General features: G+C 52.2%; 1 protein-coding gene across 1 annotated transcript; it reads left to right on the top strand.

The window, feature by feature from the left end:
* Nucleotides 1-10,933: 10,933 nt before the first annotated feature.
* On the top strand, nucleotides 10,934-11,983 carry LOC138666569 (C3a anaphylatoxin chemotactic receptor-like). Its single transcript, XM_069754774.1, has one exon. It carries the CDS (start codon nucleotides 10,934-10,936, stop codon nucleotides 11,981-11,983), a length of 1,050 nt encoding a protein of 349 aa, XP_069610875.1.
* The last annotated feature ends 3,652 nt before the right edge of the window (nucleotides 11,984-15,635 follow it).

Genomic DNA, 15,635 nt, shown 5'->3' with positions numbered 1-15,635 from the left:
GAGGAGCTTCCCCAGTTGGTATCTCATGTGTGATGGCTTCAGTACAGCCAAAATCTTCGGCGTGATGGGCGAATGTGGCCTGATTTTCCCACAGCATAGTTTCTATTGCTTGCACACGCTCAGGGCCCAGAGCTTTCACATCCACTTCCATTTGATCAAGGATGACCCGTCCACTCCACTCCGGGGACGGCGTCTCTTCGTCTGCCGCAGCAACTGCTAGGGTCCACCCCACACCTTCTTTCAGTGATAAAGACATCTCCTTCTGACTCACCATTTCACCCTTATGTAGGTACACCAGGGCCAGATCTGTCCTTCATGGCAAGGTGACCTCCCCGGGGCCCACATTCAAAGCTCTTATGGGGACATGTCCTCGCTGGACCACAGCTATCGTACGAGCTATCATGACTTCTTGGTCCACTCCTCCGCCTACCACAGGCTGAACAACCACTTCCAACCCGTCAAGGTTGCGGTGAGTCCCCACTGGAAGGTATACTATAGTTTCTCGCTCGGGAGGTAGGATTACAGGTTCTTTACCAGGAGCCCTGATGACCCCTACCGTCTGATAAGATGGCACACTCTTCTGCGTCCCACAGACGAGGATCAGTCGTTGAATGGCTTCTTGAGTAGGCTTATGTGTAGTAGCCTCCTTCCAATATCCAGGTCCCCGTTTGGTAAACAATCTGATCGAGTTCACGTAGGATGTTCATTCCCAGTACTACAGGCACATCTTCCTTGATAGGCTCAGAGACTAGCAGGATCCCTTTTCTCCCAACTTCTTGCCCACAGATTCGAATATTCATCCACACAACCCCTGTGACCGGGATCAGTTGTTGGTTGGCAGCAAACAACCGTATCAATGTCTCCTTTTCTGGCTTGGCCAGGTCCTGGAAATGCTGCTTGAAATATGCTTCTGGCATCGTTGACACTTGTGACCCGGTATCTATCAGGCAATCCACTAGAACTCCTTCGAATTCAGCACGTAGGATGGGGCTCCCAGCAATCAAGTGTTCGTTATTATATGGAGTGGCCTCTCTCCTCACCTCCCCCGCAGAGTGCCGCACTACTGCTGGGGTTGGTAGTTTAACGGCGGCTTTCGCTGGCCTTGAGTATAGTTCCGACAGTCTCTGGCAAGGTGCCCCCGTCCTCCACATTCCCAGCATTGGATGCCTCCTCCTCGCCGGGGGGTACCTCGAGCCTGTGCTTGAGCCGTGCTGCCTGGGGCCCTGTGCACTGTCACTGCCCCTGTGCGCTGCCTGGGTGTCCTGTGTGCTGCCTGGGGCCCCTTGTGCTGTCTCTGCCCCCCTGTGCGCTGCCTGTGGCCCTTGTGTGTTGCCTGGGGTCCAGTACGCTACCTGGGGCCCCTTTGTGCTTCATGGGGCCCCTGTGTGCTTCATAGGGCCCCTGTGTGCTGCTCGACAGCACACGGGGCCCCAGACAGCGGACAGGGCCCCAGGCAGCACACAAGAGCCTCAGGCAGCGCACAGGGCCCAGGCAGCATATAGGGGCCCCTGGCAGTGTACAGGGGCCCCAGGCAGCATACAGGGGGTTTACACTGGTCCTGTGTGAGTCTACGGAGGTAAATATGTTCCGATGATTATGCCATAGCGTTAAATATGCTTATTTCGCACATTTATTTAATCAAGACTATTCACCAGGTGCATTACTCTTAAAGAAAAAATGTCATGATATTCTCATAAAAAATATAGTGGTTTATTGAATTGTCCACAGAAAAACCAAATTGCAGCAAAACATAAAAATAGATGAAATAGTTACGAACAGATTGTCCATGTGTAAATATCAGCGCTTGTTACTCATCTTTCCCAAAGTTCTGAATGGTAAAAGCCGTCTGTCTGTGTGAAGTCTGAAATCATCATGGCTACCAGCTGTTCCTTCCTTGTGTGACTTGTCTGATGTTCATGGAGAATGATGGTGAAGGCAGGAGGTGACAGCCCCCACGTGACAAGCCCCCCGCCCTCCTAAGAGACGTTATTTATATGTCCCACAGAGCACATGTTCCCTTTATATATGGTGTTGACTTATCCTCTGAGCTATATATATAGAAATAGCTTTTGTAATGTCAGCGAGAAGCAATGTGCTCAGTACAGAATAAGAATAATTCAATTAATAATTAATATTTAACACATAGTTAAGTCTAAACCTGCTAATATTGCATGCACCAAGGCACTCTTTTAGGAGTTTCTATTTAGGTTGCTGTATCATGAAGCAAATTATTATATCAGTTACCGATAAGCTTATGTGCTTTTAAAAAAAACGCTACTATTTCATCTATTTTTCACATGTCATATGAGCTATAATGGGCAGCTAGTCTTATATTTATGCACATTGGCACTTTAATATAGGGGTTTTTTCTTTAGGCAACTCATTGGACATATAGCCTGTAAATTGTTGTGATAATAGGTATGGAATAGGCTACTTGTGGTTTACCGCAGTAATTGGAACATAGTGGTCACTATTCAGGCATCCGTTTAATCATACGGGACTAGTTATTGGATTGGAGGTATTTGCACATTTATGTGATTGTATATGTTGAATGATGATTTTATTTACTTGTCATAAATAAATTTATATTTTTGAACCAAGCATTCTGTGGCCTGTTTAATAGTTTAGAAAACCTGATCTACAGCAGCTGGAGTATATTCTGGGCGTGGGGGGTATAACCTGGCCTAGGCCACTGTAACCACGGGTATACTCTGGGCAGGGGGTATAATCTGGCCTAGGCCGCTGTAACCACGGGTATACTCTGGGCAAGGGTTATAATCTGGCCTAGGCCACAGTAACCCCGGGTATACTCTGGGCGGGGGGTATAATCTGGCCTAGGCCACTGTAACCCCGGGTATTTTCTGGGCGGAGGGTATAATCTGGCCTAGGCACTATAACCCCGGGTATACTCTGGGCAGGGGGTATAATCTGGCCCAGGCCACTGTAACCTCGGGTATATTCTGGGTGGGGGGGGGAATAATCTGTTTTATGCCACTGTAACCCCGGATATTTTCTGGGCGGGTAGGGGGGGGTATAATCTGGCCTAGGCCACTGTAACCCTTGGTATATTCTGGGTGGGGGGTAATCTAGTCTAGGCCACTGTAACCCAGGGTATACTCTGGGCAGGGGGTATAATCTGGCCTAGGTCACTGTAACCCCTGGTATATTCTGGGTGGGGGGGATAATCTAGTCTAGGCCACTGTAACCCTGGGTATATTCTGGGCGGGGGGTATAATCTGGCCTAGGCCACTGTAACCCCAGGTATATTCTGGGCGGGAGGTATAATCTGGCCTAGGCCACTGTAACCCCGGGAATATTCTGGGCGGGAGGTATAACCCCGGTGTAGCAGGCCAGATTAACCTCCCCACCCAGAATATACCCGGGGTATAAATTGGACTAGGCCAGTGTATACCCCTCTGGGCCAGAATATACCCCAGCTGCTGTAGATCAGATATTTCATGCTTTTGAGAAACATTGAGTGATTTACTTAATAACGGGGCCCCAACCAGTGCACAGGGGCTTCGGGCAGCGCACAGGGGGGCAGAGACAGCGAACGGTGTCCCAGGCAGTACTCCGGGGCCCAAAGCAGTGCACAGGGCCCCTAGGCAGTACACGGGTCCCAGGTAGCACACGGGGGGGCAGAGATAGCAAATGGCGTCTCAGGCAGCATACGGGGCCCCAGGCAGCACACGGGGCCATAGGCAGCACACGGGGCCCCAGGCAACACACAGGGGACAGAGACAGTGAACGGGGCCCCGGTGTACTGCCTGGCAGCGCACAGGGCCCCAGGCAGCACACAGGGCCCCAGGCAGCACACGGGGCCCCAGGCAGCACACGGGGGGGCAGAGACAGTGAATGGGGTCCCAGGCAGCATACAGGGCCCTAGGCAGCCACGGTGCCCCAAGCAGTGTACAGGGCCCCAGGCAGCACACAGAGGCCCCTGGCAGCGCACGGGGCCGCAGGCAGCACACAAGGCCTCAGACAGCTCACAGGGACCGCAGGCAATACACAGGGGACAGAGACAGCAAACGGGGTCCCAGGCAGTACATCGGGGCCCCAGGCAGTGCACAGGGCCTCAGGCAGCAACGGGGCCCCAAGCAGCACACGGGGCCCCAGGCAGCACACGGGGGCAGAGACAGCGAATGGGGTCCCAGGCAGCATACAGGGCCCTAGGCAGCCACGGGGCCCAAAGCAGTACACAGGGCCCCAGGCAGCACAAAGGGGCCCCAGGCAGCATACAGAGGCCCCTGGCAGCGCACGGGGCCCCAGACAGCACACAGGGTCCGCAGGCAATACACGGGGGACAGAGACAGCAAACGGGGTCCCAGGTAGTACACCGGGGCCCCTGGGTGCTGCCTGGGGCCCTGTGCACTGCCTGGAGTCCCCATGTGCTGTCTGGGGCCCCTGTGTGCTTCCTGGGGCCCTGTGCACTGCCTGAGGCCCCTGTGTGCTGCCTGGGGTCCTGTGTGCTTCCTGGGGCCCCCTTGCGTTACCTGGGGCACCCGTGTGCTGCGTAGGGCCCCTGTGTACTGACTGGGGCCCTGTGCACTGCTTGAAGCTCCCGTGTGCTGCCTGGGGCCCCGTATGCTGCCTGAGACCCCATTCGCTGTCTATGCCGCCCATGCACTGCCTGGAGCTCCATGTGCTGCCTGTGTGTTGCCAGGGGCCCCTGTATGCTACTAGGGGCCACTGTGTGCTGCCTCGTGGCCTGTGCGCTACCTGGGGCCCTGTGTGCTGCCTAGCACCCCATTCGCTGTCTCTGCCCTGATGTGCTGACTGGGGCTACTGTGCGCTGCCTGAGGTCCTGTGCGCTGGCTGGGGCCCCCGTCTGCTGCCTGAGGCCCGATGCGCTGCCATGGGCCCCTATATGTTGCCTGGGGCCCTGTGCGCTGCCTGGGGCCCCTGTGTGCTTCCTGGGGCCCTGTGCACTGCCTGGAGCCCCTGTGTGCTGCCTGGGGCCCCTATGTGCTTCCTGGGGCCCTGTGCACTGCCTGGAACCCCTGAATGCTGCCTGGGGCCACTGTGCGATGCCTGGTGGCGCCCTGTGCTCTGCCTGGGGCCCCTTGTTCTGCCTGGCACCCCGTGTGTTGCCTTTGGCCCTGTTATTGAGTATATCACTCAATGGTTCTCAAAAGGCTGAAAAATCTGATCTACAGCAGCTGGGGTATATTGTGGCCCAGAGGAGTACAAACTGGCCTAGCCCAATTTATACCCCGGGGTATAGTTTGGCCTAGGTCAGAATATACCCAGGGTATAATCTGGCCTAGGCCACTTTAACCCTGGGTATATTCTGGTTGGGGGGTTATTCTGGCCTGTTACACCGGGTATATTCTGGGTGGGGGGTATAATCTGGCCTAGGCCACTGTAACCCCGGGTATATTCTGGGCGGGGGGGGGGGGGGGGAATGTGGCCTAGGCCACTGTAACCCCGGGTATATTCTGGGCAGGGGGGGTATAATCTGGCCTAGGCCACTTTAACCCCGGATATATTCTGAGCATGGTGTATAATCTGGCCTAGGCCACTGTAACCCCGGGTATATTCTGCTCAGGGGGCGTATAATCTGGCCTAGGCCACTGTAACCCTGGGTACATTCTGGGCGGGGGGTATAATCTGGCCTAGGCCACTGTAACTCCGGATATATTCTGGGCGGGAGGTATAATTTGGCCTAGGCCACTGTAACCCCGGTGTAACAGGCCAGATTAATCTCCCCACCCAGAATATACCCGGGGTATAAATTGGACTAGGCCAGTTTATACCCCTCTGGGCCAGAATATACCCCAGCTGCTGTAGATCAGATTTTTCAGGCTTTTGAGAAACATTGAGTGATATACTTAAAGGGAACCTGTCACCTGAATTTGGCGGGACTGGTTTTGGGTCATATGGGCGGAGTTTTCGGGTGTTTGATTCACCCTTTCCTTACCCGCTGACTGCATGCTGGCTGCAATATTGGATTGAAGTTCATTCTCTGTCCTCCATAGTACACGCCTGCACAATATTGCAGCCAGCATGCAGCCAGCGGGTAAGGAAAGGGTGAATCAAAACCAGTCCCGCCAAATTCAGGTGACAGAGTCCCTTTAATAACGGGGCCCCGGGCAGCGCACAAGGGGGCAGAGACAGCGCATGGGGCACAGACAGCGCAAAGGATTGAGTGATATACTCAAGAACGGGACCCCAGGCAGCACACGGGGGGCAGAGACAGCAAACAGGGTCACAGGCAGTACATCGTGGCCCCAGGCAGTGCACAGGGCCCCAGGCTGCACATGGGGCCCCAGGCAGCACACGGGGCCCAGGCAGTGCACAGGGCCCCAGGCAGTACACAGGGGCCCCAGTCAGTACACGGGGCAGATACAGCGAATGGGGTCTCAGGCAGCATACGGGGCCCCAGACAGCCATGGGGCCCCAAGCAGTGCACAAGGCCCCAGGCAGCACACGGGCCCCAGGTAGCATACAGAGGCCTCTGGCAGTGCACGGGGCCCCAGGCAACACACAGGGGCCCCAGACAGCACACAGTGGCCCCAGGCAAGACACGGGGAAAGAGACAGCGAACGGGGTCCCAGGCAGTACACAGGGCCCCAGGCAGCACACGGGGCCCCAGGCAGCACACGGAAGCCCCAGGCAGCACACAGGGCCCCAGGCAGTACACACGGGCCCCAGGCAGCACATGGGGGGCAGAGAGAGTGAATGGGGTCCCAGGCAGCATAATGGGGCCCCAGGCAGCCACAGGACCCCAAGCAGTGCACAGGGCCCCAGGCAGTGCACGGGCCCCAGGCAGCACACAGGGGCCCCAGGCAGAATACAGAGGCCCCTGGCAGCACACGGGATTCCAGGCCGGGCACGGGGCCCCAGGCAGAATACAGAGGCCCCTGGCAGCATATGGGGCCCCAGGCAGCACACGGGGGGCCCAGACAGCACACAGGGGCCTCAGGCAAGACACAGGGACAGAGACAGCGAACAGGGTCCCAGGCAGTACACAGGGCCCCAGGCAGCACACGGGGCCCCAGGCAGCACACGGAAGCCCCAGGCAGCACATAGGGCCCCAGGCAGTACACACGGGCCCCAGGCAGCACATGGGGGGCAGAGAGAGTGAATGGGGTCCCAGGCAGCATAATGGGGCCCCAGGCAGCCACGGGGCCCCAAGCAGTGCACAGGGCCTCAGGCAGTGCACGGGCCCCAGGCAGCACACAGGGGCCCCAGGCAGCACACGGGGCCCCAGGCAGCACACGGGGCCCCAGGCAGCACACAAGGGCCCCAGTCAACACACGGGGGACAGAGACAGCGAACGGTGTCCCAGGCAGTACATCGGTGCACCAGGCAGCACACAGGGCCCCAGGCAGTACACAGGGACCCCAGGCAGCACATGGGGAGCAGAGACAGCGAATGGGGTCCCAGGCAGCATACGGAGCCCCAGGCAGCATACATAGGCCCCTGGCAGCGCACGGGGCCCCAGCCAGCACACAGGGCCCCAGGCCCCTATATGCTGCTTGGGGCCCCTGTGTGCTGCCTGGGGCCCCTGTGTGTTTCCAGGGGCCCTGTGCACTGCCTGGGGCCTCTGAATGCTGCCTGGGGCCACTGTGCGATGCCTGGCACCCTGTGCACTGCCTGGGGCCCCTGTGTGCTGCTTGGGGCCCTGTGTGCTGCCTGGAGCCCCCGTGTGCTGCCTGGGACCCCATTCGCTGTTTCTGCCCCCATGCACTACCTAGGGCCCAGTGTTCTGCCTGGCACCCCGTGTGTTGCCTTGGCCCTGTTATTGAGTATATTGCTCACTGGTTCTCAAAAGCCTGAAAAATCTGATCAATAGCAGCTGGGTTATATTCTGACGTAGGCTAGAATATACCCGGGGTATAATCTGGCCTAGGCCACTTTAACCCTGGGTATATTCTGGGTGGGGGGGTATAATCTGGCATAGGCAACTGTAACTCCAGGTATATTTTGGGCGGGGAGTATAATCTGGCCTAGGCCACTGTAACCCCAGGTATAATCTGGGCGGGGGGATAATCTGGCCTAGGCCACTGTAGCCCCAGGTATATTCTGGGCGGAGGGTATAAACTGTAGCCCTGGGTATATTCTGGACGGAGGGGTATAATCTGGCCTAGGCTACTATAACCCCGGGTATATTCTGGGCGGGGGGATAATTTGGCCTAGGCCACTGTAACTCCGGGTATATTCTGCGCGGGGGGTATAATCTGGCCTAGGCAACTGTAACTCCGGGATTATTCTGGGCGGGGGATATAATCTGGCCTAGGCCACTGTAACCCCGGGTATATTCTGGGCGGTTGGAATAATCTGGCCGGTTACACCAGGATCCATCTCTAGTCCCACCTGTCCCGGATACAGTGGACAGTCCTGGATTTGGGTCTACCCCTTGCAGTATCAGGCGACTGCTGAATGTCCCTCACTGCCAGCGCCCCTCTGACACAGTGGCGTAGGAAGGGGGGTGCGGGGGGGGGCGGTCCGCCCCGGGCGGCACAATGCTGGGGGCGGCCGGCGCTGCAGGAGAAGAAGATAAAAAAAACAAAAACGCCCCTTTAAATCTTCGGGCGGCGCCGTCCGCCGCCACGACCAGGGCCAGCTCCCCCCACCCCCTGGTCCCGCCCCCGCCCCTGCCCCCCGCTCTAATACTCACCTCTCCTGGTTCCTGCGGCTTCAGCGTCCTCTGACTCTGCGACGTCTCAGAGCAGAGGGCGCGATGACGTCACTACTGTGCGCGCCGCTCTGCCTCTCTGTCCTGAGCGTCGCAGAGCCGGAGAGACGCTGACTGCACCGGACCTGCGCTGGGAACGGGAGAGGTGAGGATTTTACTTTTTTTTTTTTTTTCTTTATTTCTGACTGTCTGGGGCTGGGGCAATGCTGGAGACCATGGGGCAGAATGCTGGACACACTGGGGCAATACTGGAGACCATGGGGCAGAATGCTGGACACACTGGGGCAGTACAGGAGACTATGGGGCAGAATGCTGGACACACTGAATACTGGAGACCATGGGGCAGATCTCAGGACACATTGAGGCAATGCTGGAGACCATGGGGCAGACTTCTGGACATACTGGGGCAATACTGGAGACCATGGGGCAGATTGCTGGACACACCGGGGCAATACTGGAGACCATGGGGCAGAATGCTGGACACACTGGGGCAATACAGGAGACCATGGGGCAGATTGCTGGACACACTGGGGCAATACTGGAGACCATGGGGCAGAATGCTGGACACACTGGGGCAGTACAGGAGACTATGGGGCAGAATGCTGGACACACTGGGGCAATACTGGAGACCCTGGGGCAGATTGCTGGACACACTGGGGCAATACTGGAGCCCCTGGGCAGATTTCTGGACACATTGAGGCAATGCTGGAGACCCTGGGGCAGACTTCTGGACACACTGGGGCAATGCTGGACACTGGGGCAGATTGCTGGACACACTGGGGGTAATATACTGGACACACTGGGGCAATGCTGGACACTGGGGGTAATATGCTGGACACACTGGGGCAGACTGCTGGACACACTGGGGAAAGGCTGGACACTGGGGCAGATTGCTGGACACACTGAGGGCAGATTGCTGGACACACTGGGGGTAATATGCTGGACATACTGGGGCAGATTGCTGGACACACTGGGGGTAATATGCTGGACACACTGGGGCAGATTGCTGGACAACATGGGGGTAATATGCTGGACACACTGGGGCAGATTGCTGGACAACATGGGGGTAATATGCTGGACACACTGGGGGCAGGACTTGAGGCATGGGCAGAATGTAGATACGGGGCATGATTGGAGACACGGGGCAGGATTGGATCATGGGGCAGGACGGATACGATGGAGGCTGGTGGGGCAGGATGGGGAGATCATATGGGGTAGAATGGATACTCATGAGGGCAGGATACGACAACATATGGCTGGAGCCAGGAATGAGATAAACGGGGCCAGGGTGGGGAATATTATTACCATAGGGGATAATTAAGGGATATTGTTACTGCAGTGATGTATTTATGTTATTTTTTGAGTATACTGTTTTAAATGGGGGGGCGGTCCTGTTACTGTGCAGAGTGACACTATATCACCTTTTTTTCTTCATGTGGTGTAATGTAGAAGTTGTGAAAAATTAAGTAATGTGTTCTGCAAGCGGAGCTCGAGATAACTGTGTTATTTCCTGCAGAAACGAGTCCTGGCTGGAAGGAATGATGGCGGTCTGTGCTGGATGAAAGATGAAGGACTTCACCTAGAGACGTCACTGGTGAGTCAGTGTTACCTATACACTGACACTATACACTGTATACTATATAGAGGTCCTGTGTATAATGTCACTAGTGATCTCTGTATTACCTCTACACAGACACTGCATACTAAGTACAGATCTCCTGTGAATACTGGCACTTATGGTGATAGTATTGTGGGTTTTGTTTTATTACTGATCAGTATTGTAGTATTCAGTCACTATGTGGTGGTAATATGTGGTCTGGAAATGGTGCGGTGGTATTTGTCCCTTGTATGTAGTATTATTCGGTCACTATGTGGCCTGGTCATGGTGTGGTGGTATTAAGTCACAGGTGTGGCATGTGGGGGTGACACCATTAGGCCCAGTTTAAGTTCTACAAAACAGGAAAACCATTTTTGGTAACCTTTGTGTGTATTGAGCTGGGGGGGGGGGGCGCCAAACTCGGGAACAGCCCCGGGCGGCAAAAGCTCTAGCTACGCCTCTGCTCTGACAACTCCTCCTGCTGGGAAGAAAGAAATGGGGAAATGGGCGTGGTCAGGGGCATGGCCAGAATGTGCATGGTCCTTCCGTCTACCTGGGAGGTGTCTGGATGTACGGCCATATGTATTACAGATTAGCCTTACTACCTTCCTGCAGTGTGACCCCACTGTGATGTCAGCCCCGTCCTCCAGGTACAAGGGGGAAACTGATGGAACTATAAACTCTTCATTCCCCTAATGTCTGCCCTGTTCTGTCTCCTCAGGTCACCTGGCGGATACGACAAGATAGATTATTATTCTTATGATAAGATTATACAGAAGACGTCCATTCCATTATACAGCATTGTTTCTGCTCTCGGGATTATTGGTAATGGATTAGTCATCTGGATTGCCGGATTCAGGATGAAGAACACAATCAGTGCCGTGTGGTTCCTCCACCTGGCCATCGCGGACTTCCTGTGCTGCTCATCTCTCCCCCTGAGAATTGCTGACTGGGCCTCACTTTCCTCACACCGGCCACATTTTGCATATTGTATAGTGAACATTTTTCTGTTTAATGTGAACATGAGCGCCAGTGTTCTCCTCCTGACAGCCATGAGTACTGACCGCTGGGTGTCCGTCATGTGGCCATTCTGGGCCAAAGTCCATAGATCTCATAATCTGGTGAGAATCACTGCAGCGATCATCTGGGGGCTGAGCTTCACTGTGGCCGGTGCTGTGTATTACGTATATAGATACCATGTAGGTGATCTATATGAATGGTGTATATATGGTTATTACAGATATCCTTATAACCCAGAGTTACGTCGGACCATTCAGTGGATCAGGTTTGTTATAATGTGTGTGATCCCGTTTCTCATCATCGTCACCTCTTATGTCACCATTTTCTACAAACTTAGAAAAAGTAAGAGATCCCAGAGATCTCAGAGATCCTCCAGGATCATTACCGCTGTTATATCGTGTTTCTTCATCTGCTGGTTTCCGTATTACATCTGCCCACTAATATACTGGTATTATACAGATTACAAAGCATCCTATTATACAGATTATATAACATTCTATTATTGGTATCGCATGACATTCCATATAGTAGACACTATCGTTACCAGCCTGGCTTGTCTGAACAGTTGCCTGAATCCGATCATTTATGTGTTTCTGACACCGGATTTCCAACACGGTTTCCTCAGATCCATCCCCTCCAGGCTAGAAAGAGCCTTTGGTGACCATCCTAATGACCTGAGCAGAGAGCGAGGAGACACAGGAGACACTCGCCCTACTGCTGTGTAATGGATATTCCTGAGATCTCCTCTATGTCACACCTCTTAACCCCTTGGAGACTGGGACATTTCGCCAATTTCTTTCCTTTTTCCTTTCCATAAATCGTAAAACATTATTTTCCCATGAAGGACTGATTGTTGCAGGATGAAATGTAATAATGAAAGTCTCCCTTCATGTTACCACATAATGTGCGGAAAAATGGGAGAAAAAATAATCCCAAGTGAAGTTAAATGGTGAAAAACAAATTGAAATTCGCCCATAATAATAAAGTGACCCAGTAGATCACATCAATTAACCCCTTCACCACCTTGGGTGTTTCTTGCTAAAATAACTTTGTTATTTTTCCGTCAGTATGGCCGTGTGAGGGCTTGTTTTTTTTGGGACGAGTTGCACTTTTGATTGACGCCATTGATTTTGCCATATAATGTACTGAAAAATGGGAAAAAAAATCAAACTGCGGCAAAATTGCAAAAAAAAGCAAGTGTAATTCCACAATTGTTTTTTTTTTTTTTACCATATTCACCAAATGCTAAAACTGACCTGCCATGATGTTTCTAGAGGTCATTATGAGCATGCAGATACCAAACATGTATACCAGGTCAGACTGGCCCATTGAAGATTCTCCGGTGGGCCCAGGCACTGATATCTGCTGGCATACAGGGCTGGCAGCTGCCTAGGAACCCCGTTGCCTCAGGGGCCCCAGCCAGTAGTGTGTCACTAATAGCGGCACACCACATAGCTGCTATTGGGCCTGTCAGGGGGCCTGTCCAGCACCAGCAAGCAGCTGCGGGTGACAGGAGGCAGGTGTTGGCTGCTGGCTAAAGCTTGTGCCCGCTGCTAAAGAGAAATAAACTAATGGGCGTGGAGAGCAGTAAATATTAATTTCACTTTAATATCCGGCAGTGTCGGGTTAGAATTTGAGAGTGAGGGGGAGGGGCCGTCACACAGCACAGTTTAGACAGCGTGGGGGTCAGGAAGATGTCTGCAGCCCTGTCTGTGTCTGTGTCCCCTCCTACTCATCATGGCTGCTCCTAAACTACTGTCCTGGGATCTGCACAAGTGAATCAGCAGGACCTGGTAAGTATACATATACAGTATATGTTTATCTGTGTGTACATGTGCAGTATACATAGTATATAGTATGTGCTTGCAAGGAGGAACAAGAGTTTTTGGGTAATAAAGGTAAAAACCAGAATTTATTGAAAGTTCACATTACGTATCATAAACAGAGATAATTACAGAAAAGAAATCAGATAAAGTGATACATGTGCAGACACAATACCAGGGTAACCAGGAGCCACCAACAGCATTTGCCCCTTAGTGCCAGACAATCCATTTAATCGTAAAGTGCATGTGCAGTAAGATATGGCACAGGTAGGTTTGCCTTGCCCGGAGTAGACCTTACGTATGTGGTGACCAAAAGATACAAATAATATGACACCATATAGGGCTGACAAGCACTTACCACGGGCAGAAGTTGGGGGGACCTGGGCCAGATGTAGAAAAAGCCCGACGCGCGTTTCGCATCTTCAATAGACCGCTTTCTCAAGGGAAGTGGAGTAACCCATGCAGAAGGACCTTTTAAGGTCAGAGGGTGCATCACATGTCTATTCAGGGCCAATCAGAGTGGTCGGAGAGCGGCGCATGCGCACCGCATGTCACAGGTCCTGGAAGTGCACCGGAGCGTCACGCATTACTGCGCACGCGCGGGGAGCAAAAAAGGATCCCCGGGCGTGCGAGAAAGGCAAAAAGACGCGCCGCCGCACAACAGGGATCCTGGGCATCGGCGCGCATGCGCACAACCACTGCATCACCAATGTAAGGTACAAACACTGACACATTGCACCGAAAATGTAGATAGTAAGATGCCAAGTAAAATACCTAGAAGATGACACTAGACATATGTACGGCATCATAGAGACCACAATAACAAAACAATTATATCACAAGTCACAGACTATACAGCCATCAAATTTAAATCGGTCCAAAAGCGGTTCTCTGTCCACCAATTTCACATAACATTATCTCATATATCTTCAGGGCAGTTGATAGGTGACGCAGACGGTGTAAATTTATATCCTGAATCCAACTCAAGTGATGGAAGGAAAGGCCACAGACTTCTTTAGTCCCACTGCAAGGTTATAAATGTAGTAAAGTTACACATAACATAAAAGAAACGTTTAAAAACAATAAAAACATGAACACCCTAAGCAAACGTCCATAGAACTATGGCAGGAGCATAAACAAATAAGAATAATCAAGATCCCCAAAATGAGGAAAAGGACAAGGATTCATTCAGACCCCTGGGGGTCAGTGTATCCAATAATGTAATCCATTTTGCTTCGACCTGCGCCAAAGTTTTCTTATAGTCCCCCTCTCTTATACCAAGATGGATTATATCTATCCCCCTCACCTTAAATGAAGATGGTTCGCAAGGATCTTCTTGTAAGCAGTCATTATGTGCCTACCGTGAAGCACCCATTCTGCTCTAAGGGTCCAACACCAGGATCTATACCATGCGGCCGTTGTCTTGCCTGCACAAATGTCCTGCGCTGCTCTACCTTTTGCTCTTCCGATGGCAAAAAAACTTTTGATATAAGACATCGGATTCCCTGTAGCAGTACAAATGTGATCTACTATGCTACATGTGGGTGTTCCAAAATTTATGTGGGACTCACATCAAGAGAGCTTGGAATAAGGGTGCGAGAGCATGTGCGGGACATTTGTGCGGCCAAGACAGCGACCGATGTCACCCTCCTCAAAACCATCCCCCGTCACTTTATTATTATTATTATTATTTATTATTATAGCGCCATTTATTCCATGGCGCTTTACATGTGAGGAGGGGTATACATAATAAAACAAGTACAATAATCTTGAAAAATACAAGTCACAACTGGTACAGGAGGAGAGAGGACCCTGCCCGCGAGGGCTCACAATCTACAAGAGTAGTGTATTGTGTAGTGTATTGTCTACACTTAGTAGTGTATTGTCTACACTTTAGACAATATCACAATTGCAACCATCTTCATTTAAGGTGAAGGGGATAGATATAATCCATCTTGGTATAAGAGGCGGGGACAATAAGAAAACTTTGGCGCATGTCAAAGCAAAGTGGATTACATTATTGGATACACTGACCCCCAGGGGTCTGAATGAATCCTTGTCCTTTTCCTCATTTTTGGGATCCTGATTATTCTTATTTGTTTATGCTCCTGCCATAGTTCTATGGACGTTTGCTTAGGGTGTACATGTTTTTATTGTTTTTAAACGTTTCTTTTATGTTATGTGTAATTTTACTACATTTATAACCTTGCAGTGGGACTAAAGAAGTCTGTGGCCTTTCCTTCCATCACTTGAGTTGGATTCAGGATATAAATTTACACCGTCTGCGTCACCTATCAACTGCCCTGAAGATATATGAGATAATGTTATGTGAAATTGGTGGACAGAGAACCGCTTTTGGACCGATTTAAATTTGATGGCTGTATAGTCTGTGACTTGTGATATAATTGTTTTGTTATTGTGGTCTCTATAATGCCGTACATATGTCTAATGTCATCTTCTAGGTAGTTTACTTGGCATCTTACTATCTACATTTTTGGTGCAATGTGTCAGTGTTTGTACCTTACATTGGTAATGCAGTGGTTGTGCGCATGCG

The sequence above is a fragment of the Ranitomeya imitator genome, chromosome 2 (genome assembly GCF_032444005.1).
Source record: "Ranitomeya imitator isolate aRanImi1 chromosome 2, aRanImi1.pri, whole genome shotgun sequence".
Lineage (NCBI taxonomy): Eukaryota > Metazoa > Chordata > Amphibia > Anura > Dendrobatidae > Ranitomeya > Ranitomeya imitator.
Note: the sequence above shows the minus strand (reverse complement) of the source record. Positions and strands in the feature narration are given on the sequence as shown.